This window comes from Poeciliopsis prolifica, unplaced genomic scaffold (assembly GCF_027474105.1).
Source record: "Poeciliopsis prolifica strain line A6 unplaced genomic scaffold, Auburn_PproV2 SCAFFOLD031, whole genome shotgun sequence".
Lineage (NCBI taxonomy): Eukaryota > Metazoa > Chordata > Actinopteri > Cyprinodontiformes > Poeciliidae > Poeciliopsis > Poeciliopsis prolifica.
The window spans coordinates 2,217,583-2,242,054 of NW_026562406.1; the positions used below are offsets into that span (position 1 = coordinate 2,217,583).

The 24,472-nt window shown below is 41.0% G+C and overlaps 1 protein-coding gene across 4 annotated transcripts in view; it reads right to left on the bottom strand.

The window, feature by feature from the left end:
- The window catches only part of arvcfb (ARVCF delta catenin family member b), a 204,569-nt gene that overhangs the window by 38,070 nt on the left and 142,027 nt on the right, over positions 1–24,472 (bottom strand). For all 4 annotated transcript variants that reach the window (XM_055050921.1, XM_055050923.1, XM_055050922.1 and 1 more), the window contains 2 exons: positions 19,858–20,354; positions 8,346–8,529 (listed from right to left, as the gene is read on the bottom strand). In XM_055050921.1, the coding sequence (XP_054906896.1) occupies positions 8,346–8,529; positions 19,858–20,354 (681 nt within the window). The remainder of the gene's footprint in view (positions 1–8,345; positions 8,530–19,857; positions 20,355–24,472) is intronic.

A 24,472-nucleotide genomic window follows, 5' to 3' on the forward strand; every position in this document is an offset into this window, starting at 1 on the left:
CTTCATTTATGATGGCTTCCAACCCACGTAATCCCATTAGCTGACCCCCAGTCAGTTCTGTGGAGGCTGGCAGCCTTGCAGAGGTAAGCAGAACTTTCTTTTTCTTTTTTTTTTTCCCTTTCACGCTTTTATTGCTGCATCAACGTCCAACACGGCTGCAGATTAAGCTGGGTCCGAGCGCGGGTGTATAAAATGACGCAATTATAGTAAATATATTTCCACAATTTTAGTATTTTACTTTCCTTGAGTGTAGAGAATCGTACATATATGACCATGCATGCAGCTGTAGGAAACTTTGTCATACCTAAAGCCAGAACCAACACCAAACTAACCCTTTTGTATAAAGGAATGACACGAGGATACACCGATCCAAGTTTTTCACTTCTGATACCGATATCTGGGGTTTAGTGTGGACCGATACTGATATGATGCAGACAAGTAGAAGTGCTTAATCAAATAAAAACCTTCTTTCAAATGTTAGTTACATTCAAATGTTGGTTCATAAAGTGAACGGCTAACCTGAATAAATTCACAAATATTAATAAAATATCTTAGTAGGAATCATATATATAGATTTACGAGTATATGTTTGTGTATTTGCGTGAACAATTGATATGTATTTGTTCGCAGAATGCAGAAAGAATAATTGCATTATGTTGTGTAAAGGAAAAGTGTAAATACATCTCTGCTTTTTCTTTTATCAATAAATGTACAGTTTTCTTTAATTCTTCTGTAAATATAAGGGGATCTTAACAAACAAACAAGCAAATGAGACGACGTATCAGCCACTTTGTAAACGCGCAAACTGCAAAGAAAAGCTACTCTGCAGTGGAGACCTGGCCGGCGGGACAGTCATAGATCTGAACTCGTCTGTCAAAAAAAAAAGAACAAGGCTAACCACCACCTCTGCAAACACATCCAAAGCAGCGTCTGCCTCTGATTTATTTGACAGGGGGGAAGTTCGGGGGGGGGGTGTCTGGCACAAACTAGGGTTTTATTGGCAGCTGTTTCATTTTCTGGAGCCTTTTGGGGCAGAAGGGTCAGACGTGGGAGGTGTGTGGATGGGCATCTGTTGGTGAACACAGTCGGGGCGGTCAGGGAGGCGGTGGAGGAGGCTGCTGCTGTCTGCTGCTGAAATATTTAATCCTTCAGATGGTTTATGACCTTTTATGTTTCGATGAGTATCGATCCGGAGCCGTCCTGGCATTTTAGCACCTGTCAGAGTTTGCAACTTCATAAGAACACTCGGAAAGCGGCGAGGATGCCGCTTTCCGTTCACTCTTTTCCGAGTGACTCAGGCCCGCTCTGCCACAACTTTGCATCAACTGCTGCTGTGACATACACCGGCTCGTTGCTGAACAACTCCTGGAAGCGGTGTTGGGTTGCTATGGCAACAGTAAGAGGAACGTTCAAGTGGAGCTGCAGATTTTAAGGTTTAGCTGACATTTTGGAGGATTGCGGGTGACATCGGTCTGACTTTGTTGTGCGCTTCCAAAACGAATAACCAATTCAGCAGATCTGGTAAAATGAAGCGTTTAAAATTCCTACAAACGTACAATTTTCTCTTTTTATGTCCCTCCAACATTTAACAAGCATTACATGCGTCCAAGAGTTGGTTGGATGACTGAACACCAATATTAAACCATAAGGTGTTTCTACAATGTGCTGTTTTAAGAGTTTGCACAGCTGTGAAATCAGGTCACTGCAGTGTTTTCACTTTTTAAAGATTTAAAGTTTTCTTTTCTCTCAGTCTAATTTGTACAGGGCATCCATCACATTAAAGGTGGGAAAAAGATACATGGTGTGAATATTTTTTGTTTGTTGAATTGCCTTTCAATTTGCTGCCTTTAAATTATATGAAGTACTCATGGCTTGTAGATTTTTTTTTTTTGATAGGCTTTTGCAACGTCACAAGATTTATTTGAATTCAGTGTTACAATTTTTTCCCCAAGATTTAGTATTATTTTTTGCATTCAAGAAGATTAGGGCAACTGGGAAAAAATGTATTTGACTTTAGCTTTCAGTATCCCTATTTTTTCCCCATAAGTTTGCTTAAATCTAAGCATGTACGTTTTTTATTGTATAAACCTTTTCAAAAAGCCTCATTCTGGTATAAATGATCATTTTGCCAGCATTTCCATGTGAAAAATAATGAAGATTTTGGGCTTTTCTGCACTGTGGCTCTAGTTCTGCCAGTCAATCCTTAAATAAATGACCTGGACATTTTCACTGGCAAGAAAAAAAAAAAGAGCAGAAACTAGACATATAACCTTTCAAAGAAAGCAACTCCTAACTTTCAGGCCACATTTTCTCTTATTTTGAGGGTCTCGGAGAGGAAGTAGTAGTGTACTCAGAAAACCTGCAAGGACACTTTCAGGCCTTCTTTACACTTGATCTTGATGTGTCTGCGGTGTCGGAGCCCTTTCAGACAAAGCGTGGGTGTGAAGGTCACGCAGAGCGGCTTGGTCATCAGAGGACAATGGAGCAGCTGGGAGGAACGGGCTGCAGCAGGACTGATGGAGATGGATGGAGACGCGGCTGCCCTCTGCTATCGGCCGGCAAGGTTAACAGCAGCATTGCGGGGCCATATGCTCGCCCTCGAGTTAGGCTTTTACCACGCCGATCCCAACTCGGATTTAACTTATTGATTTTGCTTCTCATCTTGTTATCGGTCGGCTAGTTCTCACAACGGCCGGATAAATAAAGGGCAAAAAGCGAAAAAAGTAAAGCTGACGTGTTTGGTTGTCAGATTTGAAGCGCACTTCATCGTCAGGTTTCATCACGTCACTGTTATTGCAAGGATCTACTCAAAGATTACAGAAGATGGAGTGGTTGTATTATTTTTTTACTTTAATTTGCACATTTTAGTAAACATTTGCATATTTGTTGCAATCTGTACAGCTACATCAGTTTGATGTGTCCTTAAAGTCAATTTTATATTTTTTTCATTTCTACTAGGTTATTGGCCTATTAAAGGTATCACAATACACAACAATATGATCAATAATAGCTTCCAAACCAAACCAGTTCCTAGGCCTATCACAATAAGCCATAAGTCATTTAATTGCATGATAAACTAAAATGAGCTCAATAATTTCCATTTGAATGATTTATCGTTTTTCTCTCTTTCCAACAAAAGCTTTTCCAATAAAAAGTTTTTAGTCTGGTTCATTTGTCCCAACTATCTCTTTTTTGTTAACTCTTTTTTTTTATTGACAGACTTTATGACTCATTTTTATTCTAGATATTTAAAATGTCGTTCATTTCCAGTGTCTAAATCCTCATTAGAATTTAAAAGTTTCCTGATTTTTGAGAAGGTGTTATTACGCCATTACTGTTATATTACTTGAAAATGGTCTCAAAATGGCAACATTATCATTTATTGCAATAACATTTGGGGCAATTTATCATGACAGGCCTAACGTACTGCTCCTATGACTTAAAATCCTTTTTTATGGTTGTCTGGCGAGAATTTTGCAATTGTAATAAGTAGGTTTTTGTTTTAGCAGCAGCAATAGGTAGTACTCTTGTGTAAATATCTTTATGTTTAATATCATAAAGTCTCCATCTTCTTCTGGTCTATTACTGCGCCTACAGATGTCTAGGATACACAAAAGCAAATAATTTGCATTTCAAAAGAAAACACAAATGGAGTGATTTGCAGTCTGAGCTTTGGGTTTTAAACAAAAGAGATGGGAAATGATCTTTTCTTTTATAGAAACTGAAAACCATTCTAACCCACAGACCACGGCTCTGTGGGTTAGAATCTGTCATCTTTGGCTGACGACACATTCCCGATTCAGAACCACCTTCCTACCAGTCACAACGAAACGCAGAAACATCTCCTCCCCGTTTCCTGTTTCGGCGACTACGCTGTTGGTGTTGTTTACACACGCAGGTCCTTATTGACGGCATAATAAAATAAATAAATAAAAACCTATTCCTGGCTTCGCCGAGGACTAAGTGGGTCTCCGTCGGTGAACAGATTCTCCGTGGCATCAGCGCTTCTCCCCCGTGCACAAACCCTGCGTCTAGGCAACTGTGGGGCTTAGCTACAGTTGCTATGGAGACGGATCTTCCTCAGCAGGACTGGCGTCTTGGGTCAAAAGGAGTGGAGGGGGCGACGGTTAAGATATAGCGACATGTGACGAAAATGAGCCACGTACAAATCAGGGGTGTTAAAATGTCTGCAACCTGAACTCACAAGAGGAGTAGATAAATAAAATTGCGAAACAAAGCAGCAGGAAGTGACAACAGCGCCCCCTCTGAGGCCCTGATGTCAAATGCTGCGACTTCTCGCAGCTAGATCAAAAAACTTTCCCTCATTCCCTTCTGGTTTGCCGGTGTTGATATTCAGAGCAGAAGGCTCAGAAAGTAAAAAGCAAGTTTCCACACTCGCTTAAGGCGGTGTGCAACTGTGTGTAAGCGGCGCTGCCTCTCGGCGACGCTGTTCTGGACATCGACCAGAACAGCAAGACGAGCCGTGTAGACTGCAGTCTAGACAGGCCTGGCTGGCCCAGGCAGGGCAGAGACAGCGCGGCCGGACATGAGGCACGGTAACACACACACACACACACACACACACACACACACACACACACACACACACACACACACACACACACAGGCGCAGTTGCACGTTACTACCGTCTGTCACTCTGAGAGGAAGCCAGAAACACAGCCGGGGGAGGTGGAAGGAAGCTAATGGATGGAAAATGGAAGCTGTTCTGATGGAAACGAGAGGAACATGAAACGAGGGAAATCACATCTAAAAATACATGCTTTAATTTTATTTCATTTTGTTTTATATGGACCCGCACAACTTTTGGTTTGAAATAAATAAACATAAACACGTTTAGAAATGACATCCTCATGATCGATCAATCAATCAATCAATCAATCAATCGGCTTTTCACTGGAAAAATTGGATGGATAAAAAATGTAGATCGTAAACGAGATAGTTTTATGTTTCATTGTTTTTTGATGGCACTTTTTTAAAAAAGAGAGAAAAATTATTTTTTCATCTCTTCAAATACAACAGTAGATAGCAAAAACACAAAAACTCACCAAGTTTTTTTGTCTAGTTTCTAGTACAAACATCTTACTACACTTGAAATAAGAAAAAAAAACTAACTTACAAGTAACTTTTCTGCAAGAAATGGCAGCTTTTTTGAATAAATAATTCCCTAATACTGATGAAAAGGTAGTAGCTCCAATACCAGATAATTTTACTTTTAACTAACAGTTTTTCATCAACATTAAGAACTTATAGACCTGAAACAAGCTCCCATATTAGAAGTTACTTGTAAGTTAATTTTATCGAATTTAAAGTGTACTAAGATATTTTCACTAGAAACTGGACCAAAAATACATAAGATTTGGTGTTTTTGAAATGTTCCCCCTACAAGCTGCATATCTAGAAACAACTTCATGTGTTCCTCTTTCTTAGAAAGCAGTTTTGTATTTTCATTAACTTCAGCACAAAAGTAATGTATTAACTTTTCCATATTTTTAGTTACGTTTATGGGGATACCGTTTATGTGATTACTTCTGCCTACGTGGCATCGCACGTTTAAAGGTTTGTTTGAACTTGTTACGGTAATGCTGGCATTAGTAAAATAGAAGATTCATTAAAAAGGCTCCAAAGGCCTTTGGTTTCAGATTAACAGGGAAAAAAAGAAAGAAAAAAATCCTGCCCATTCAGTAACAGAACAACGTTTTCATAGTAGTAATGAGTTCTCAAGACGCTCTAGGGAAAGAAGACGACGTCCTCCTCGACATTTCCAATTTGAATCAGAGTAACCTAAGTGATGAAGAAAACACTGACGACATCAGCTGAAATGTATTACAGAGTAAAAGTGATCAGAGCGTCGAGAAGCCAGAAGCGTCTGTCAACGCCGGCCCGGAAGGAGGGCGAGCGTTAAAGCGGCTCCCTTGTGATCAGCTGTTGAAGCGAAGCTTGTTGTAAGGAGCTGTGGGAGCAGCTGAAGACACTCCTACCCTGATTAGTTCAAAGGCTCGTGGAAATATTAGGTTTAGGTTTCAGGTGTTCAGAGTTAGCATCACAGTTACTCGGTTGAATTTCATTTGGCTCTCGGTGCAGGAGCTCGCAAATTCAATCGTAAGATTGAAAGTGCGGTCCGTCCCGTGAAGAGCTAACCAGAGGCTGTCGGAATGACCGTGTCGCCGTTAGAGTAAGGAAAAGCCGTCACACTGAAGTAGTTTAAGCTTGACCCCCTTTTGTGGCGATGCCTACGGTCTAATTTTGAAGTTATAAGGGAAGTAGATCTAGAGTTACCCTGCTGAGGTGACGCAGTCTGCTAATAAACATGCTTGGTTTGGCCGACTGGTAACTCTTATGTAAGCGTGGAAGACGCCGCCTTCTTTAAAATCATGTAATCTGGCAGGATTAATGGGACGTGGTTGAGAACAGACATGGAGACTGAGTGCATTTTCTATCACCTCCTAAACTAAACAGATATCTTACCGTTTTCGGCTGAGTCCGAGCTCCAATTCATGTTAAGATCAAGACTGATTCTGAACCGAATAATTCCTCATTAAACAAATATTCTACGTTTTAAAATGCATAAAACCTTTATTTGCTATGTAGAAAAAAAAAAGACCTTTTCAAAACTTTTCTGCCATTAGTACCCAGTCAGAATAAAACAAGCGTAAAAAGCAATACCATAACTAGCCAAATCCGGATTGGAATATTCTGTGCTGATTACTAATTCTTTAAAACGCTGTGGTTTGTTAAAGCTTTAATAATGAATAAGCTGTAAAATCTCTTCAGAAGTGATCGCATGTGGATAAACGGAGGTCGGAGGTCCGCCACGAGATGCAGTTCGGTTTAATGTTTTGTCACAGACAAAAGTCGCCCAGTGATCCCAGTACAGACGGCCCAGGATTCCTTACATACAAACATCCACAGGTCAGGATGGGAGGAATCCTGCATCTGCTGCGTCATAAATCAATAAAGCACCTATAGAGCTTATATCGGACCCGACCCGCGGCCCACTAACAGTTTAATATACACCACACCTGTCTCACTGTGCAACTGGCATCTTAGTCACAACAAACATGGAAGGGCTTTGCTTTGTTGCTTTTTTCCTTCCACTGTGTATATTAAAATAATCCTCGGTTCAATCCAGGATCATCACTTAAATGTGTGCACATACTGGAAACGCTGAAGATTTAACTTGAATGAATGGACCATCTGGCTCCTCATTTGCGCCTGCTGTCTCTCTGCGTTTTTTCTTCTCCTAAAAACTGGTTTGGCCCACAAGTTTTTAATCTGTCTGAGCTTTTAAAACATATTACTGGCTTTCTTTTTTTTTCTTTCTTTTTAAAACAAGACAAGCCAATAATGTATTTTTCTAAATTATCATTTCAAAAAATTTGGGAACATTCCCTGGAAGCCTTTTTAAATCTAATTTGTTTCTCTTTGGATGAAGCGGGAGACAGTCCGAGTGGGACTGCAGCTAATTATCTTTCGTCCGTCCAACACGAGCCAAACGCTGGTCCAAAACCCAAATATGTACAGTTTTCAATCAGTCCCGAAACCAACAGAAGAGCTGCACATTTAAATAAATGAGATTCCGCAAACTAATTTGCCAACTAAAGCAACTTTTTTAAAACTAATATTTAAATACTTCCCTTTTACTCAAGATCAATTTTTAGCTCTTGCATAAAAATCTGTTATTTTTATGCAAAACATTTGCGGTGCCCTGCAAAAGTTTTGAACGTTTCCACATTTGGTGAATTTGCAACTGAGAGCTTCTATGTATTTTATGACCAATTGAGGACAGAATTGGACAGTGTGAGGGGAAGGAGAGATGGCATGAAATATTTTAGATGTAAACATCTGACCAGTGCAGCTGACTGTTAGTTGACATCACCCACTTTGCTTAGCTGGGGGGTGAGAGTTTGAATGGCTAAAGTTTTTTCTCTGCCAACATCCCCCAGAATGCATCGGAGGTCAATGAAATGACTGAAAGTCTATCTATTGGTACCTATTACATTATATCTATTGTGATATTGCTATTAACAGAACAAAAACCTTAAACATATCATCAGAGCTGCAATGGAATGTTTCAGGTAAAAGTCCTGATCTAAATACATCTGAGAATACAATTAAATAGCTGTTAACAATATTTAAAAAATCTAATTTGTGTTTTATTTTATGTTGAAATCTTTATCAAATAAATGAAGTTTGCAAAGTCGCATGAATGCCGTTGGAAAGCACTGATTCAGGAACTCGCGTTTTGAGCAGGTGACCTGTAAATGTGTGCTGCGCATCGGGCTGAGACGATCCTGTGTAGAACCGAGTTCGGTGCGGACCCTACCGGAGGCAGCCGGACGTGTTCTTGAAGACGGTGGTCCACTCTGCGTCCCGGGGCTTGGAGTCCTCGTTGGGCTCGTGCTCCCACCCCGAGTGAGGGATTATGACCTCGTTGGTCATGGTCTGCAGCCCGTGGTTGATGATCACCATCTTCAGGGGCTCGTAGGACGACAGATTCCAAAGGGTACCTGAGGGGGGCGGCAGAGAGGAGAAACAATACAGACGTTATGCAACAGCGAAGAGCTCAATTAGAAAAAGTATGGTCACGAGAAAAAGGAAGAAGCCACTGAAGATACGTTCAATGACATTTGACAAAAGGTGACGTTAGAGCGGATTAAGGTAGAAAAATGGGGAAAGTGATCAGAATGAAAAGGGCAAAAAGAGATAAAGAATGAGAAAAGAGATGCGAGGCAGCCAGAAAGGAGGAGTGGAAAAAATTGTAGACAGAGAATGAAAGTGATGCAACGTAGTGAAAGCTTAGTAGCAGACAAAGACAAGTCAAGCAGGCTTCACGACTGAAATCAAAAACACATTTAGTTCTGTCTTAAACCACCCACAAACTGGACTCACCAGAATGTCACATGTCTAAAAAAGAAAATCACTATGTGAACATTTCACTTAAAACATGTTCACAGTCAAGTTTTTTCACCTTAACAGAGCTCGTACATGTCAGCCAGCTTTACTACCTCGAGAGCCACCGTAACCATTTGTTTCGTAGATGCTGCGTGCGTCCGGTTCATTCTCTCCCTATGAAATCGGCACCGAGAGAAATTTTACGCATCAGTCACCTTGCAAACAACACGAACGGAGAAGCAGTGGCTGCACATCTAATCACAGAAAAAAATAACCTCCGGAATGCTTTACAAGAAAGGAAAAACAGCAAAACACAACAAAACAAAGGAGGAGGAAACAAAAAGAACACGGAGACATGCAGGAAACCAGATAGAGTTTGCTTTCTGCCAGAGAAGCAGGAAGATCAAGCTGAGTGAAAGAAGAAATATTTGGAAGCACAGCTACGCAAGTTGCAAAGACAAAATATTCTGTTCCACGGGATTCTAACACACGCTGTAGTGATCGGACCGCCAGTTTGGAAAACAACAATGTATATTAGATTTGCACAAAGATATGAATTGTGCCCGGAAACAGGCAGATACAGAGGAGTTGGAAGGTCAACAAAAATTTCTGGTAATCTTAGAAGAGTGAACACAGCGTGCATAAGCACTGCAGGGTAATGTCAAGGTAATGACCGATGTTGTCAAAGTAGTTACTTTGGGAAGAAATGAGCTACTATCAGCATCAGTGAGGTGATCAAGCAGACATGGAAGAAGCTTTTTAAAAGGGAACTGCATTTTCTACTTCATATTGAGATGACCGGCTGCAGCATGGAGAGAGAGAGCTAAACTTCAGCAGGTAACAGGAAAACTCAATGTTTCAAAGCAGAGTAGCTCTGTTTGGGCGTTCAGCCTGTCCATCATGGAATATAAAAATCAAGGGTTCAGAGCAGACCACATGTCTCAAATTTTATATGACTAATTTACAGAATACTCAAAAGCTTTTTCTGTCATTATTTCCATTTTTGTGCCTTCAAATTCAGTCAAGATTTCAACGTACCTAAAGTCATCACCAATAAATTAGAATATCTGTTCTGATGAGACTTGTCAGATCAAAAGTACTTTCTGAAATTATCCCAAAAGCTGGCGTTAAACATACTTTTTATTAAGCCAACACTGCTTTATTAATATGTTTCTGATGTAAATAATCTATTGTGATGTCATGTTTGCATCAACTGTAAGAGGAAAGTCATTATAATTAGCAGGAATAAATGTCCACCTGTATAGTTTATCTATATAAGGTGTTTCTGAAATGAATGGGCTTTTCAATAATACTCAGAATTATGCAGTAGCTCTATATGTTGCTGACATTTAATCAATTTCTATTGCTCCATTCTTTGTATTAAAGTGTGGGATGCAAACCTAAAGTATGAGTTTTCTATACAAAAACGCATAATTTGTAAAAAAAACTAACATATTCTATTGTTTATAGGTGGGGGGAACAGTGCTAGCCTGTATCCCTCTCTTTGCCCCCAAGCATCATGCTTTCAAGAAATAACAGCTGGCAGCTCAAGTATTAAAATTAAACATAGATTCACACGCTTGTGCACATGCACATGCAGACATGCTAAATGCGTGTGTGAACACAAGCCCACAGAGGCCCGCGGTGTGTGGTTGTGTTGTGCAGCTGAACAGCGGACCATTAGCAGAGCACTGGAGCCGTCGTACATTCTGGCACGGCTCCTTAATAAAGTTCCTGTACATTTTCCAGACGGTCAGTATTTCCTCTGTGCAGTCGTGCTCAGACACACACAAGAAAAAAAAAGAAGCTGGACTAAAAATAACTCTCGGAGTGGTTGAGAGAGACTGTTATTTGCTAAAAGGTTTGTTGAATGAATGAATGAATGAATGCGCATTTTTCCGTTGTTTTTTTGCGTCTTCACTCCAACTTTGTCATTGAGCTGCAGAACATATCCGTTCAAAAATAGACATATTCAGAAAAATCCTACTTAGTTTTTTGGAAAACAACATATTAGCAAATGAATGGAGTAATTTTAGTAACCCTCGGGAAGAAAAACTTAAAATACTGCCTGACAGACTGAATCCAGGGGCAAGTTATTCCCAAAGCACAACAAAACCAAAGCTAAAGTAATTACATTGCTGAATAATTGTGTGCTTTGTTCACAGTAAATTTCATACCTCTATAATTCAATATTGAGTTATTTCTTTACAGCACTTTGGTGATATGTTTAACTTGAACATATTGACATGATTTCATCAGCATAATTAAAGATTATTTGTTGAATCTTTGAAAAGCAGATGTCATCCTAATGTTGCAATAACATTGTAAACCTATTTGTAAAATTATATTTTGATGACAAAATAAGATTTCATTCAAATGATTTGCAGGAGTTGAGCTTTAAAACCATAAAAAGTCTTCCAACACTCATTTAAACTGGTGGAACAAAAGCATTTTTACTCTAACAAACCATTTAAAAGCTTGCATGACTGTTTCTGCTAAACTAATGCATTTGTCAGTCCCAGATGTTTTGCTTCAGTAATAATTCTACACAGATCCAATCAGTAAGACCGGTGCTAGACAGAAAGCACCACTGGGCCGCTGGGTCCCAATTACTCAACCTTGATTTTTTTTTTTTTTTTTTTCCAATCATGAAGCTTCACATTGCCATTCTACCTTACTATGTAGGTATAGGTATTGAGAGATGGATGTTGAAACATGAGGACAGAACGTGGATTTAGCAGCATATCAACAGGTGTCGCATCTTTGAAGCATGTGTATGTCAAAGTTGAAACTCCCCCAGTTTGAATTATGTGTGGTTTTTTATGTATACTTAAGGATTAACTGACAATCTGGGAATTAAATTTTAATGCTGCATTAGTAAGCCTAACTGGTCAGAAATTAACCAAGTTAAGCATAAAGTAGGTCACGTTGTCTGTTTCACTTTCAGTTTTAGACATCAAGTATAACTCAATAAATCATCATTAGTAAAGAAACATCTGCATAGAGCCACATGATATTAAGTAGTATTAATTAATCATTGCTTTGATATCTGATCATGTAAATTCTCCAGCAGTGAATCTACCAATGAGGTACATATTTCTGCTGTTATTATATTATTATATATTCCAGACCACTCAGGTCTTCTGGTTCTGCTCTGAATCTACAGAACCAAAAGTAGAGAAGCAGCATTCAGCTTCTATGCTCCACAAATCTGGGGAAATAAACTTCCAGAAAGCTGCAAAGTAGCTGAAACACTGAGTTCCTTCAAAACAAAACTAAAAACCCACCTGTTTCGAGTTGCTTTTGAACCATAATAAATGAAACACTGACCAACATATAGGATGTGCGTCGGTAATAAAATTTAATTCTTGTTCTCAAACTGGTGACTGCATGATGCCATTGTGACTTTTTTAGTTTTTGTGTCATGATGTGAAGCACATGTTGAACTTTGCTGTTGATGAAATCTGCTGTACAGAAAAAATTATTGAAACACGTGGGAACTGCAGAACTCGCATTGTGTAATTTATCCAGATGGACAAAAAGTCTGTGCCAACCTGGAAGTTGTCATATCAGTGTGATTGTATTATTAATGTCATAAGAACAATATTTTTGGCCTTTCAGTCCAACTAAAGGGTATTTACTCTCTTTCCATCAGTAAAGATCTGGACATTTAGAAAGTAAAAAAGTAAGATTTAGAATATTTTGCTTCAACTCTTTTGGATTTTCTACCTGATTGAACATAGACAACCTTGTGAAAGGTTTTCTAAGAACAACAAAAAGTATAATTTAGCCAGTCACTGAGTAGTCTGACGCTTACACTGTGGAAAAATGTTTTAGGTGGCAATTCCCAATAAAGCTACTTGCTGACTAATATGAATTTTTTGGATTTTGGTCAAGAAACTATACATTTAAAAAACTACGAGAACCAATTAAATAAACTTGATGCATTTCATAGGAAAACACCTCAGTATACCACAGAAATAAGTGGCAAAAATAACTAAAGTGTGTGAAAAACTACATTTCTGCCCGTCACAGAACTTTTTCCTACAGCTGCAGCCGACTACTTGGCATAGGCGTTGTCCTTTCTCATATACATATGATATCTGATCATATGTATATGATCAGATATCATATACATATGATATCTGCTATATTACCTAGACACGCTGAACTGCTAACTGTGCAGCTGTATCCATGGCTGAGTAAGCATCAGTCCAGAAACTGCCTCAAAGAGCCAGACAGCTTCACTTCAGCTTCTAATGTTAATTTAAACATTCCAGATGGAGGCTTGGAGCAGTGAGACACACCAGCACCACGCTACACTGCTGTGTGTGCATTTCTTTTATTCCTTAACAACATAAAAACGATCTCGCAAGATATAGTGAGGCTATATAGCTCAAACAGCTTGCGTTATGAGCTCACTTTAGCTTGTAAAGGCGTGGATGAGTATTAAAAAAGTATTTGCCTCTCCCAGAATAAACTCAAAGGATTCAAGTCAAGACCATCTATAGCAATGTATAACAAATACTGAAGGTCTGGAGATCACCTCCTCAAAGTCTTTAGTGACATAAAAGTATTCTTTTTATTGGCCAATTTGGATCTCACAAAACTCTCTTTAAGATCCAAAGAAAGAAGCTTCATGCACTATTTTTCAAATTAGCCAGGTCAAGTTGTTTTTCTTTGTGGCTTTTTAAGCAGCTCATTCCATTACAATAGTAATAGTGAACAAATTTTAGGAACAATTATATATTATACTACAATATATTTAATTTTGTGAAGACATTTTTGCCATTTATGAACTTGCGAAAGGTGACAATAGTACTTCTTGCCTTTGTTGCACAAAAATTCGAAAGCCAGTAGACAAAATAGGGAAAAATTAATACAGTGACCATGAAAAACAGAATAGTTTTGAACTGCTCACACAAGGCTAAGAGTCTAATACTGTATGAAATTTTATGGCTTAGAAAAATAGACTAGTTTCAATAGACATTTTCAAGATTCTGTGGTCTATGCCGAGGTAAACTATTCCAGTTTTGAGGCCGATACAGTGAAAGTGTGATTACCCCCACTTTTTAATCTAGATTTCATCATATTCAAGATAAAGTGGCATGCACATAAAAGTTCCCTTAAAGGTGAAAAACATCAGATGGGAGCCATGAAATCCTGCTAATTGTATCTTCTGTTTTATCGTTCTTATTCAGTGCTTGACAAGTTTATGCTGCCACGTACCTAATTAAAAGGAAACATAAAAATCCAGGCAAGAATGTAACAACAATCAAACGTTCATAAGAGCCGTATGAGCGCTGGTATTGTGACAGATAGCAGAACATTCACGCCTGCCTGCCAGGCTGACAGCTTGATTACGTTGTGTCATTAGCATCAGATTGTGACAGGCATCCTTCAGTGTGCAGTCAAAACAGAGCGAGCGAAGCACCGAGATGATCTTTTTCACACCATCATCCTGGTCACAAACTGTGCCGAAAATATCTAGTCCATATTTCCAGCGCGTCTACGTGCTCCACGTTTCCAGCGGATGAGCGATAAACAGCACGCCAGTAATCCGCAAGATACATCTTCATCATCTTTCATCGTTCGTTAATATATTCCACCCTACCATGAAATTAACTTCATGATGGTTTAATTAACTCAGTGCCAGAGCGGTCCTGTCTCAAAAGTACGAGGGTGTCTGTTTCAACCACACATTTAGGACGGATTTGGAATCCATCAATCTTTAAACGCTGCTTTCAACGTCTCGGACTCGGATCAGGCGACTTGTAGAAACGAAGAAAGCAAGGAGTGAAAAGGTCCCAGGACTTTGTAGAAAGTCAGATGAAGCATGAACAGACGCGCGGCCTCGCCAATTCTTTCCACCCCGGCTGGTTGGCTGTCACCTCCAGTGTTTCAGCTGAAATACTGCTCAGTCTGCTGGAATCAGTCACCTCTACGCTGATCACATGAGCCTAAGGGGAGGGAAAGACACGTCTTTGCCGTGGCGGCGATCCATCAAGTCCGACAGGCATACAGCCCACTGACAGAGCGTTATTCAGGATGACAGAGCGCCGTGGAAGTGACGATCTCCATCCAGCGTCCTGTCGCTGTTTCAGGCCAGTGACTCTGGATCGGGTTTAGTCAGTTTGCTGTCCTCTGTCAGATTGTGAGAGACAGACGCCCTGAGGGGAGTCCTACTGTCTTCCAGGCACGGCTGACCCGAGGCAGAAACATCCACCGAGCACCTGGTATGAGTGCATAACTTTGTAAACGTGTCTAATAGCTCACCTTAAACGCATCGTGCAGATATGTAAGCAGGACGAAAACTGTAGAGTACCGAGGATGGCATCGCTTGTGAAAAATTCAGAGCTGTTGAATATAGATGAAAGTGTTCAAACTGGTGTTGCACTTGCATAAATCATGACACCAACTGAGGTTTGGGAGAAGCAACAAAAAAAAAAGTAATTGACCTCTCGATGCTGATCTTACATAAGCGTTCTTTTTTTTGTCAAAGAGAGTCAGGATCTACAGTTTGAAAGACTTCATAAGCAACATTGATACCCAAGTCAGACTACTTTCAAGGTCTGGAAGTGCTGTTCCTTTCTGATTTATTAATGCTGTTTATCTGATGAGTAAACTTCTCAGGAGTAAACAGTCGGAGGTAAACAGTCGGACCGGGTCGCACCGATTCTCTTTCAAGACGAATTGAAAAACAACAAAGTCTGACTGGAAGCATGAAAATGGTGGCGTTGTGTGATTTCCAATTAAAAGGCCAAAATTCATCAAAGGAAGTCCGTTTGCCTTGTCTCAGTTCTTGCCTTGTTTTTCCTTTTACGTCTTGCCCTGCCTTTTTGTCTCTGATTGGACAGGCTGGAGCTGGAAGGACGGCGAGTAGGACTGGGAACGGGACAGGAGCTGTGGCGGGGGCTAATTAAATTTTCCAGGCACCACTGGCAGACATGTTGCTCTTCAAGCAGAGCTATTAACTTAGTTCTGCCCATTACTGTTCTCCTCCTCTCCTTCTGCTCTTCACCCCTCTTGTCATCCATCAACGTCGCAGTGGCAACGAGGAGGGGGGACGCAGTTTAGCAAAGGGGATGCAAAGTGCATAAAAACCCAACAAAGATGGAAACCTAAGTATGCAAACTCACGGTGTTGACTATGCACACTCATACACACTTGTGCATAAGTGTGCATAGAGATTATTGAATTAAAATGTGACTGGAAGGACTTGGCATCACACAGAAGCTGAAACTTCATACAAAGGAACATAAGCCACTTCTTGTGATGTCTTGACCAGATCCCAGGTACCAGTCCAGTGGCCTAATCAAAGTAGTTTTAGATTTCCATTGACCTGTGGTTTGTCTGCTGCCAGTAGTAGAACCAATAAACATCTTTGCTGTTGGTCTTGTCTATCTGTTTGATAAATTAGCAGCAAAAATGTCTTTTTTATTCGCTGCTTTTTTATTTTGTATATTTATGAGGGGGGGAAAAAAAAAGTCATCCAGAAAATCACAATCAAATAATAAAAACCATAGGAATGGGACGCAGCTTCACTAAATAATGTTTTAATTAGCTCTCCTGCAACAATTTGACAAACTTATTAAAATACTTTTAGTGTTCATCACAATTCTAATAAAGGCGTATCAACTTAGCAACAAGGTGATGAACCAGGTGAAACTGAATAGTTACTGAACTGCAATCACCTTTTTCTATTTGAATTAAAAGAATGGCTGAAAATTAAGTTCCAATTCATTTGTTTCATTATTTTCATTCATCCAGCTTAAAATAAGTTGATGTTAAACAAACCTGAAGACGGCAATCACCTTCAGGTCCAACTCAGACGTCATTTATCTTCAGTTATTGATTTCTCATGTCATATTTCCTTGTTTGTCGTCTCATGAGAGCAATAAAATCTGTGGAAAATGCAGCACCGATCTGCCTCATGATCTCACTTTTCACAAAGGAATCTGCTTGAGGCCACAAACAGCCCAGAGGCTGCTGAAACAGGAAAGCAGAATTACTCTGAAAAGTAAAAAGTTCTAAAAATATAAATGACTTGTCTGCATGTCTCATGTGCGTGTGTGTGTGCGTGTTGGAAAATGAAACCACTAGGTTCCTTCCACGTCACCCATTTCCACTAGGAGAAAACAGAGCTCTCTGAGTGGTTTTTGCATAGGGCTGCACATACTTCCACAGCAAAACCTTTAAACATATGAACTAAGAAAAAGAGCCCCGTATTTAAAAAAACAACAACAAAAAAAAACAACCTTGAATTATATTTAATTGCCGAAAAGCACGGGGCAATTCCAGACAAGTGGCTGGGGACGCAGGCTGAGCCTGCATTGTGAGGAGCTGGTTTCCTGCGGGGCAATGACCACCTAGAGCAGGACAAAGAGTAAAGCAGCAAGAGAACGAAGATCACCGTCTGTAGATAATGAATGAAGGAGAGGGGGGAAAAAAAATAAAACCCCAGAGACTGAGCGTGGGAGGGCTGAATAATGAGTGAGAGAGGGGGAGAAAAGCCTCCTTTTCCCTTCCATCCTCCTTGTCTTGTGGTGAGGGGTTATTTTTAGCTTCAATAGGGAGCAACACGGTGCTGTAAAGGCAATCATTTCTGCAGCGGCACCGCCATCGCTCACTGCTACATCTCTGTCAAAACAAAGGAGACTCACTTATGCAAACACTTAGGCATCCATGCCAACAACGGTTCGTAAAACGCTGGGATTATAAAGACTGGCGTCAGCGTAAATAATAGCCTGTATGTTTGTAGTTTGGGGTGACAGTTGCACAGATATCCGTATTATAATGCCGAGTCAGAGCGGTTGCCAGTGCTGGAAACCTTACGTGACGACGATGTTCCTCCCCTAAAGAGCATAAAAACCAAATCCATTCCCCTCCTCCTTAAATTTCAGCATGCACTCTGTGTTTTCACTTGGCACCTACTTCACAATGTCTGGGTATCTCACTTTAAAGTGTCTCATTTTTCACACGAGTGCGCCGGAAAAAAAGAAAAATCTCTTCTCATCTCTTCTCAGATGCCACGGTGTGTGAGTGTGTCAGGTTAAATCAGCTGGAATGAACTGAACCCGCACACACACAAATGCACACGCATGTATTTCCCAGCTGATTTCTACCGGAGCTTCACTTCTGATTCAATGGCTTCTCCAAGAAGAATTAAAACGTCTTTGGTTATCCGATGCAGACTACAGACTTTTCTACGAGGATCAATACTCGTGTGCTCTTTGTTTCTTCCTGACGCGAGATCTTCTTGCTCTCGCTTCGTCTTTCTGCTTATAGTACAGAACGCCGTGGCTTAAGTAATTAAATATCCCCTTATTTGTTAATACACACCGTCTCGGTTCGAGAGCCGTGGAGTTCCTGTGATAAAATCTGCTTCTAACACTCAGAGCTTCGTCATTACGGTGCAGCATCAGGTCTTTTACAGAAATGTATCGGCTCCTCGATTAGAAGAAAGACTCATTTGCAGCTCTGCAGGCGCTATACACACAATTATCTCTTCCTAGCAACAAACTTGATTCACATCAAAGTTTCTCTCCTCTGAAAGAGAGAAGAAATAAAAATCCATCTCACCTGCAACACAAACCAATCACATAAAGTAAGAGGGTCCAAGCAGATATCGAGACGTTAACATCGCCGAATTGCTGTAACAAAGTTGTATCAATAACTAGGAGCACACCACGAACCAGAATATAAAAGATGTGGCAGCCAACTGGAGAGAAATAGGCAGGTCTGCCAAAGTAAAGAACTACTGCATAGAGGTAAAGCTTCAAAGAGTAGACAGGAAGGAAAATATGTAATTTTAGTGCCAGTCGACTACACACTGATTAATCATGGGGTTTCTTTTTCCAAATTTATTAAGACCTATTTCGACTATTGGACCTGGACTCTCTCTGTTTTCACTTTGGACTCTGAAAAAAGGGCCTCACAGTAATTCCTGCCGCTGGAGCAGAGCCAACCGAGTTCTCGCCAAGAAACCGAGGGAGAAAGAGAGAGAGTCTTTAACGTGTAATTAAAAGTTATGATTTTTAGCCTATTGATTCTGTTGCAGCAGTTTCCCTTTGTAACAACTATGTGAGCTTCAAATGGCATGGTAATGTACAGCTGTAACAAACTTTAGAGAGATTTGCCAGACACACAGTTTCTGTGTTCTGAACGCCTGTGAGAGGAGAGAATAGCAGAGACAGATCCAGTAGGGAATGAAACCCCCTGTTCATCTCCGTAAACTTATGATCATGCCACAGCGTTTATGCTGTCAAATCGAATTATAATCACAAAGAAGTTGGGTGAAATTTGTGACAGTCGCAGATTTCTGATGGACAAAATATGGCAGAAGCAATTTCCTCCCCCTCTGAATATAAGTCGTTTAAAACCCCAAAACAAGAATTTACTCTCTCTGCAGCTGTAAGCAGATGTTAATTCTTTTAAGAGTCAGTATGTATTTTCCAGGCACATAGTGCCTTTTTATAGCACAATCACATAACTGTTACCTTAAGTTATAAAGATGCTTGGTATGACTTGAAAGCAACTGCACATCATAAAGTAATCCCTTGAAATTGGGCCTCTGTCTCTTTAAAAACAAATGCTTGCAACATCGTTCCTCTATCATCCCTTGAACAACTTTTTCACAGGTGTTGCACTGAGAAGTAGCTTGTCCAATGGTTACACAAATGTGCACATCCACCAGGTGTTTGCTAATGTCTGCTGACTAGTCTGAAGGAGCTGAGAGTTGGAGTTGCAGGCGCTAGGACCACCCAGGCGCTTTGCGCACCTGAATGGTTGCCATGGAGATGAAAGGACTTCTCAAACATGCATGAATGTATTGAGTTCCAGGTATGTCTTGATGAAAAAAATGACATTATAGCAAGATGTAAAGCTCAAAACGTTTAGACAGAAAATAAAACAGTATTTTTATTGGGAAATGTTCCTCTTACCAGTGATGAGTTCTCGAACCTCCATGTCATTGGTCTTCCTCAGCAGCCGGATGAGGGCCGGAATACCATCACAGTTCTTGATGGCCACCTTGTTTTCATTGTCCTTGCCGTAGGAGATGTTCCGAAGTGCGCCGCAGGCTTTGCGATGCACTTCGGACTTGGGGTGATCCAAAAGGCTGACCAGAACGGGAATCCCTTTCAGCTGGCGGACGTCCTTCTTAATTTTGTCGTTCTCGTAGCAGAGGTGCTGCAGGTAGGCGGCGGCGTTGGACTTCACCGGGTCGATGGGGTGACCCAGCATGGCGATGACCTCGGGGAGATCGGGGTCCCGCCAGCGGGGGTCCTTGCGAATGCTGTCGATGGAAGGTGAACGCCGGCCGGCCATTCGGTCCAGACTGGCCATGCTTCCTCTCTCGGGCTGAGCAAGTGGTGCTGAATACATACCATGGATGTAAGGGTGGCGCTCATCAATCAGCTCTGCCTCAATGGGGTCATCTCTGCAAGATAACAGAAGGGAGGACAGTCAAGACATGTTAGATGGGGGAGGTAAATGGAGGGCGACTTGAATTTGTCTGAGAAAAATCAGACAGCCAGGCGACAGGCTAGAAGAAAAGCCAACAGAGGTGAGACTCACTGACTAATGAGGGGAAAAGGTAGAGGAGAGGACAAGGTGATCCAATGTTTGGATCTGTTCTCATCAAGTTTGTCAGTGGGATTCTGATGGCAGCCCTTTGCAATAAACGAAATGATTTGCAGCATTCTGCTCCCTACTCCCTGTCAGTAGGAGTGACAAACATGTCAGACTTCAACAAACATCGAGTTGAAGAGAAAGCGACTAGGAGACAGGAAACGATTGCAAACCAACAGAGACAGAGCAACAACAAAAAGTAAAAGCTTTGAGGGAAAGACCTGTGAAGTCTTCCTCTTCTTCTTTTTAAAGGAACCCAGAAAAAAGGATTTGATATCTCTTCCCCCAGGGGGCAGAGAAAAGAGCCAAGGAGTTCCCCCAGGGAGGACTAGGAGCCCCTGCAGGCTCCTTTTGCTCACAGCTCCAAACACTAGCATGCAGTCACTGAAATGTTAATGACCAACACTCTGGGATTTCTCTGCTAGCATTACCCTCATTAGCAGTTCTCCTATTAGTGTTGGGGACTTAAACAGTACTGAGCTCTAACTGCTTTTCTGGTGACAGAATTAAGGAGCAAAGTGGTCCACCGAGAGGGTGGGGAGTCCTTCACTGATCCGACATTTTCAAAGTCCCTTTGAGTCTGTTCTCTACGGTCCTCCACTCCAAAGACATTGTCATACATTCTTCATAGGAACATGGATGACTAGATTTGTTTGAATCCAGAGACAGGAGTGTTTGTCTGCTTTTTCTTAAACTCTTGAGAAGGCTTCCCACTTGTGACACCACATACAAAGTCAGGGAATGTTTTAAATGTTTTTTTTTTTTTTTCAAAAAGGCAGAAAGAAAAAAACAAGCAGTGCTCTGTCATTAGGAGCAAAACTAAAGTGTTGTGTAGCTACACGCAGCACTTAGCATCCCTCCCCACCACCCATCCGCCAGACTGAAACTTGTTTACCCTCATTGCATAATCCAGATGGTCTCCTCTCACCATCTTTCATGGTGGTTGGTGGTGTCCAAAGTCGGTTGCTGACGAGATTTTACCCATGGCGCTCCACGTTTAATTAGCTTTATGCTAATTATGTCGTTTTGCAGCTTTCTCTACGGCATTCAGTGAAAACTGGAAGTGGATCAATATGCCGTCTTGCCTCAACTCTCATGTATCCCTCTTTCAAAAAGCCACGCAGTAACATATTGGATTCTGTGGCATTTACTGTAGTTTATGCATCTCTCTGCCACGGAAATCAATAACAGATGAACTCCTTCCTGAACAATGTGTCAAAAATCCTAAATCCCTTTTCTGCTGGATGATAAAGAGAGATACAGTGCCTTGCAAAAATACTGTGGCATCAACACTTCAAGTCCGATGTTGGTCACATGTTGACATTTTTGAAAACGTTTAACAGCTACCACTCCAAGCCATCTTTTGCTGCAGTTTCACCGTCTCAACCAGCTTCTTTAAACGTATATTTCTGATCATTCTTCACGACAAAATAGCCAAAGCTCAACCAAAGCATGCAGTTGTGGAAAAGCACCAGACGTTTGTCAGCTCAGACTTCTGTAGGAAGAGGGAAAGAAAAGAGAAAAACGCTAAATGATGTAAGTCGATATCATTTTAATTGATCATGCAGTTAAATCATTGCTCACTGTCCCGGGAGGATGCACAATTTGTGTCGTCAATAGATACTTGCACAAAAGCTGTGAATCTCTGTGGCTCATCATGAGTTACATTTGGCTGCTTCATGTTCACCTCGCCTGGGTTGCCAGTTTCAGTAGATTGGTTGCTGTGCCACACTCCTACCATTTTGAGATTCCCAGATATCCTAGAGATGCTTAATGCTTGGGATATTATTTTATAACATAACACTGCTTTAATTTTTCCCATTACTTCATCCTTGACTGGTCTCCTGTGTTTCTTTGTCTTAATGATTATCTGTTCACTAATTTTCCCTGAAAAACCTCTGGGATCGTCACAGAACATCTGTACCTACACTGCTAAACACAGAGCGACTCTTTTAATTAAGTAACCTCTTAAAGGCCATTGTTGAAGCGAGATTATGTTTAGGAATATTAGGAATAAAAGAGCCTGAAGGGAAATTCATGCCATGTTTTTAGTGTATTCTGCAGTTTGGTTTTGTTTTTTTTTATGTGAAAGCGGCTTTGTCTTAGTCTGTCTTGTAAAATTTCTGAAACATATCTTGATTGGTACGGTTGTGACATGTCAAGATGTGAATGAGTTCCAGAAACACGAAACACTTTGCAAGGCACTGGAGTTGGACCCAAATGTTACAGAGACAGAATAGCAGCGGCGTTGTGGAAAACAACATTCATGCAAATGCTTCATCCACTTCCACTTCTATGAATAACTACAACCTTTGAAGAAAACAAAGCTAGCCTTAATATAAATAGAGCCGGCATTCTGAATGCTAACTTTGGAAAAAAAATGTTTCTTTTCTCTTGTTGAACAAGCTTGCGCCCGCAGCGTAGAAGGAGGGGCAAATCAAGATTCTGATTACAGAACATAATCTGGAGAGAGACCGGCGCTCTGAGGTTTGGCAAAAACACTGAGTGACATGATGGACTGGATGCAAAAAACATGAGAAAATTGCATGCGAGCGTACAGGCGCTGGTGGTTACTAAAAGCATCCACACGTACACCAAGACGTAAACATGCACTCGCCACCCAAGCCATCACCCAGATTTTTTTTTTTTGTGTGTGCAGCAGAATATTGGACCTGACAAGGCAAAGAGAGGCAAGAATAACCCGCCGAAGGAAGAGCGCAGTTCACAATCTCAGAATCATCGCCGTGAAGCAGACCTGCATACATAAACCGCCACTGCTGTCACTTTTGTATCTCTATTTCTCTCCGGCTTTCTCTCTCATTATGCCCCACGCTGTGGGGTTTTCTTTTTTTTTATACTCACTTTGTCACGCAGACACATCGGCACACAGATAATATGTACAGTTGTGTGGATCGCGGCTCATTTAGATCCGGGGCAGATGCGGCGGGGCTTTTGGTAAAGCAGACTGAGTGACGGGAATGTCAGGATTTGCATTTATATTGGCGGCATTGTGTGAACCCGGATGGCTGTATTCAGGGGACCTGAAAGGGCCCCTCTGGAGCCAATACACTCAGCTTGATTACGGCAGATCACTCTCATCGTGTTAAGGGAGCTGCTTAACGTCCGAGCTGTTTGGGAGCATCCGGACGTTTATTTAGGGGGCCTGCGTGGCCGCATTCATTTTAAGGCCGGATTAAAGAGACAGTTGCAGATCCTCACTATTCTCTCTTTCATGGTTGTTCATGTTTTCTGTGCGACTTTCATCGTCTCCCAGCTTGAGCCGTACGTGACCTTGTTCTTCTGCAGATCCATCAAAGGAGGTAAACTGAAAAGAATTACACACTCTGAAAACGTGTGCACCTCGTGTATACACACACACACGCGCACACACACCACTCTCTACTACATTTATGAGCTTTTCACCGATACTCCTTGGGGAATAAATTGGTCATTCTGAGCTGTGAATGATATTGTGGAGATGAGTTTGCAAGAAAAAAACATGAGGAAGAAAAAAAGAACGTCTTGGTTTTTAGATGAGATTTTCCTCAACATCAAAGTGAAGTCTCAGTGTTTCATTTATAATTTAGAGGAAAGGCTTGTGAGAAAACTCAAACATATAGAATGGGATTTGAACTAGTAATAAAAAGAAAAGCTTGAAAAAGGGCCTGGGACTTAGGAGGGAGGTCAGACCTGGGTTTGAAAGCTGGAGTGCCAGTGCAGACAGGATGGGAATGTCCAACTCAACTCTTGTCTGACCAAGAGTTGACCAAGAGTTGAGTGTACTTTGGTTCAAAATGTGCAGATCAGCCTGTGAACAAAAGCCAAAGGCTGGTAAGACAGTGTCACTTTCCACTATTAAGCATGTTCGCTGCCAATTCGGGCTGAAAAGCCACTTAGTCAGGAGGAAGCCATTGCTAAAAAAATAAA